We start from the raw sequence: 4,711 nt of genomic DNA, 5'->3' as shown, positions 1-4,711 counted from the left end.
GCGCCCCAACTCCCCAATCAGCCCTGCTCTGAGCCCGACCAGGGGCTGCACCTAGGGATTGGGCCTGCCCTCTGCCACCCGGGAGCAGGCCTAAGCAGGTCGTTATCTCCCGAGGGGTCCCAGACTGCAAGAGGGCACAGGCCGGTCTGAGGGACCCCCCCTTCCCCCGAGTGCACAAATTTTTGTGCACCGGGCCTCTAGTTGACATATAACATTATATTAGTTTCAGGTGTACAACATAATGATATTTGTATAGATTATGAAATAATCACTACAATAAATCTAATTAACATCTCATGTTTTTGAAATCTTTTACAACACACAGATGGTCACCAAGGTATTCACAGAGAGGCTGTGTTGCTCTATGCCATTACACTAACCATAAGTTTATGTAATTTATAAATCACAGAGTCCTTAAATGTTTCAGTACCACTCAAACAAAATAACTTCCTTCTGAATTTCCTAACACCCAGTGCATAGTGTAGACACCTCATGACCAATGCTCCTACTCCTCCTTCTATCCTGCTTATTTCCTTAATGTTACTTTACAGTAAATCTGAGAAAACATAGCAGTAAGTCTTCAACATTCAAATACTTTTTAATGTGCTTTGGGAGTAGCTTTAGTCTTTCTCCAAAGCTTGAAAGATCAAATTACTCAAAAGGTCTGTGGGGTATATGTGTGTGTATTTAACTTCTGTCTTAATCTCAAATGTGGTTAAGAACTTAGCTTCCAGAGTTGAACTAAAAGTCAGTACTAAGCAATGGAAAAGACAATGTTCACAATATTGCCAGATAAAAATTGAAATCTATAAAGGATCTTTCTTAGAAATAAAATTAAAAGTTCCAATTCCATCAGAATATAGAAACTGCAGGGCAATAAAGTATATGAAGGGTAAAAGTGACAGGAAAACACAGAGTAGACTGTGACATATCTCTAATTACTACTCGGTTTCAGGCAAATAGTACAAATTAGTCTTCAGATAGTTGATAACATCAGCCTGTCTCAGGTGGTTAGTAACCAAGATCTGTGGTCAAGCAAGTATTTCTAATAAAATTGATTTTCTTTTTTGGCAGCCAGTAGGCCAGTCAATAATAATGTTGTTTAAGAAAGACTGAGTCATGAGAGAGATGAACCTTTACTTCCATTTATTATGTTTGTATTATCTATAATTTCAAAATTGAAACCAAAGAAGAAATTACAAGGGGATAAAGCTATTCTGAGAGCTAATTTCCAAAAGTCCCCCATGACTTGGAAGCATGTTAGCAACCCAAAATGACAAAAGCAGAGCATTCTCTAACTGAAACTAGATCACATGACTTAGGATTGTCAATAACAAAGGGAAATCAAAACTAGGATCAATATAAAGTGGTCATGTGAATACAAAGAGAAAAAAGAAAACATTGGCCAGGTACATAGTCCTAACTGATCCATTCTAAAAACCTACATGAAACTTTTACTTTACATTAAAATTGATATTCAGTAAAGAGTGTTCTATAAAGCTACATAAGGTAGTTTTTGGCTTGTCTGCCTTATATTACTCAAACAAATAGAATACAGGAAACCCACAAGCAAAAACCTCAGGCTCTGCCTAACTTGGGGACATTTCCCTCCAAATACTCTGAAGAAATTAAAAATACTAAGTCAAAAGATAAATGCACCACTATCCTCATTTTGTAGCGTTATTTACAATAGCTAAGACACGGAAGCAACCCAAGTGTCTATCAACAGATGACTGGATAAAGAAAATGTGGTACATATATACAAAGGAATATTACTCAGCCATAAAAAAGAATGAAATCTTGCTATTTGCAACAATATGGATGGAACTTACAGGGTATTGTGCTAAGTGAAATAAGTCAGACAGAGGAAGACAAAATACCACATAATTTCATTTATAAGTGGAATCTAAAGAATAAAATAAATGAGCAAACAAAACAGAACAAACTGAAGGTTGCCAGATGGGAGGGAGGTGTGGGGATGGGTGAAAAAGGTAAAGGGAGTAAGAAGTTACAAAATAGTCACAGGATGCAAAGTATAGCATAGGGAAAATAGTCAATAAGATTGTAATTACCACCTATGGTGCCAGGTGGGAAGTAGAGTTATCAGGAAGATCACTTCATAAATTATATAATTGTTTTAACCACTATGCTGTACATCTGAAACAAATATAAAATATTGAATGTCAACTGTAATTGAAAAACGAAAATAATTTTAAAAATATACCCTAACAATCCAAACCAAATAAAAGACATGAGTGCACCAATTATTTTTTTTTCATGTTTTTTTTAAAAAATATATTTTATTGATTTTTTACAGAGAGGAAGGGAGAGAGATAGAGAGTTAGAAACATCGATGAGAGAGGAACATCGATCAGCTGCCTCCTGCACATCTCCCACTGGGGATGTGCCCGCAACCCAGGTACATGCCCTTGATCGGAATCGAACCTGGGACCTTTCAGTCCGCAAGCCGACGCTCTATCCACTGAGCCAAACCGGTTTCGGCTATTTTTCATGTTTTTTAAAACTTAGTGATAGTGGTGTTGCTTGGGGAAAGAAGCAAGGGTTTGAAAAATGATTTCATAGTTCACAGGAAAATAAAGCAAACATACCAGGAAAAATTCTGAACAAGTAGGGAAGGAATTTATCCTAAAAGATATGAAAACATATTTCGAAGCTATAATACTTTAAAAAGCACAGCACAAGTACATGAACAGAAAAACAGAGCAATGGTACTGAACAGCCCAGAAATACACTGATGGGATGTAGGTAGTGACTGTTTAATGGGCACAAGGTTTCCTTTTGGGTGATGAAAATGTGGAATAAGAGAGTAGTGATGGTTTTATAACACTGTTAAATTAACTAATGCCACTGAACTGTACACTGTACAATAGTTAATCATAAATTTTATGTTAAGTGGATTTGACCTCAATTTTTTAAACAAGCTCCCCCCTTCATCAATCACTCTTACCTGAGAGTTAATATCAGCTCTGTATTGTAGCAAGACTGTGACTAGTTCCTTATGTCCTCGATCACATGCCCAATGGAGTAGAGCCCTGCCCTAAAACATAGAAAAAGGGAAATAAATTTGTTAATATAGCTGTGAGGCCATATAAAAGATATAATGTTTTAAGAAAGACAAAGTAATAAGTAAAACTGGGTTAATTATTCTAAGAATGATGATATAAAATACTCTATGGGAAAGGCAGTAATCTTTTCAGAATCAACGGGCAATCCTGAGTTCTACTTCTAGCCCAATGACTTATGTCAGCCTGATCAATTTCCTCCCTATAGAATGAAAACAAGGGTAATATTTGTTGAATGAGTGAGCTGCAAGATAATTCTTTGAAAATTTTAAAGTACTACTTTAATTATCACATTCACCACTTCTGGTGAAAGAAGTCTATTGGATAAAAAAAACGAGTACTAAAACGTAGGCAGAAAACATAATCTAAGTGTAGTATATCTAAATATGCTAGTTTATTCCTTAAAATGTAAGAAAATTTAATCAGTTTGAAAGTAAGCATTTCCTCTTAATAGTCCAAATTTACACTCTTAAATATCTCAAAAATACTAGTATTGTTTACTTGGTTCTCTAGTTTCAAACGTTGACTGTGAAACTCACTTGTAAAAGAGAACAGATGATTAACTGTTAGGAGAGAAAGTATAAAACACTACTTTAACTGTTGTCTACCAAAGACTCAGGGTTACTACCAATGTGTTAATTCTATTCTGCACCATCAGAAAATCTTGGTTTAGTCAATGAAAGAAGCTACTTGATCCAATGAATAAACAAAACCCCAACAACTAAGGGCTTCTTGGAAGCAGTGAGTGATGGATGGCTTACCACTACCTTCTGAGGGTGGTGGTGATGTTGGCATTTTTAAGAACTGGAATGTGTTTCCACATTAAGTTGAAATCCCTGCTTTATGTCATTTTAGAAAAGATTTAAGTAGGACAAAGTGGGATAAAGATGGCTTTAAAGGAAAAAGCACCTTTCAAGAAAGCTTTTCTAAACCCACTTACTCTCTTTATCTTCCAGCATCTATTCAAGCACCTATTAGTTCAACTAATTAAACTTGGATCCATTCTTGAAAAAACAACAAAAAATAAAGACAAGTTCTTCCCTACAAATTGGTCTTTGCCTTTTCTTTCTTTTGCTCAACTTATTTTTATTTACTTGTCAATATGTTTTCCAATAGGCTTACTCAAAATCCAAACAGGAAGGGAAGCAGAATATTAAAACATATGGGCAAATCACTCAAAATTTGTTGTAGCAGCAAAACTATTTTGTTCAGAGCCCACTGAGAATTTTTTTTAAATGGAGACAATTCTGCAAGCCAAGTAAAAAAATGTTCTGTTAAGTAGAGAACAGAGTTTCCTATGTTAAAATTTCTGTAATTCTAATGACCTGCTGTTAACAAGGCACTAATTTCAAAACTCTCCATATGAATACCGTATTTGCCAGCGTATAAGACGATTTTTTGGCCCTGAAAAATATGCCTCCAAGTGGGGGGTCGTGTTATACGCCAGGTACACTTCAGATAGACTGCCCATAGTGCTTGCCCCGTGCCATAGTGGCCTCCCGATGCCCGCCCACTTCATTCCACATACCGTTCAGGCATCAGCAGCGCTGCTGGGTGTATGCTCGGCTGTTATGCGATTTTACCACACTCGCAAAATCGCACACAGCCGACCATACACCCAGTATGAT

At 36.4% G+C, this 4,711-nt stretch overlaps 1 protein-coding gene across 1 annotated transcript in view; it reads right to left on the bottom strand.

The window, feature by feature from the left end:
- The window catches only part of ACBD6 (acyl-CoA binding domain containing 6), a 133,005-nt gene that overhangs the window by 58,404 nt on the left and 69,890 nt on the right, over positions 1 to 4,711 (bottom strand). Inside the window, exon 6 of the mRNA XM_006754491.1 lies at positions 2,969 to 3,058. Within this exon, the coding sequence (XP_006754554.1) occupies positions 2,969 to 3,058 (90 nt within the window). The remainder of the gene's footprint in view (positions 1 to 2,968; positions 3,059 to 4,711) is intronic.

The sequence above is a fragment of the Myotis davidii genome, unplaced genomic scaffold (genome assembly GCF_000327345.1).
Source record: "Myotis davidii unplaced genomic scaffold, ASM32734v1 scaffold591, whole genome shotgun sequence".
Lineage (NCBI taxonomy): Eukaryota > Metazoa > Chordata > Mammalia > Chiroptera > Vespertilionidae > Myotis > Myotis davidii.
This window is presented reverse-complemented; position numbering and strand designations above follow the sequence as displayed.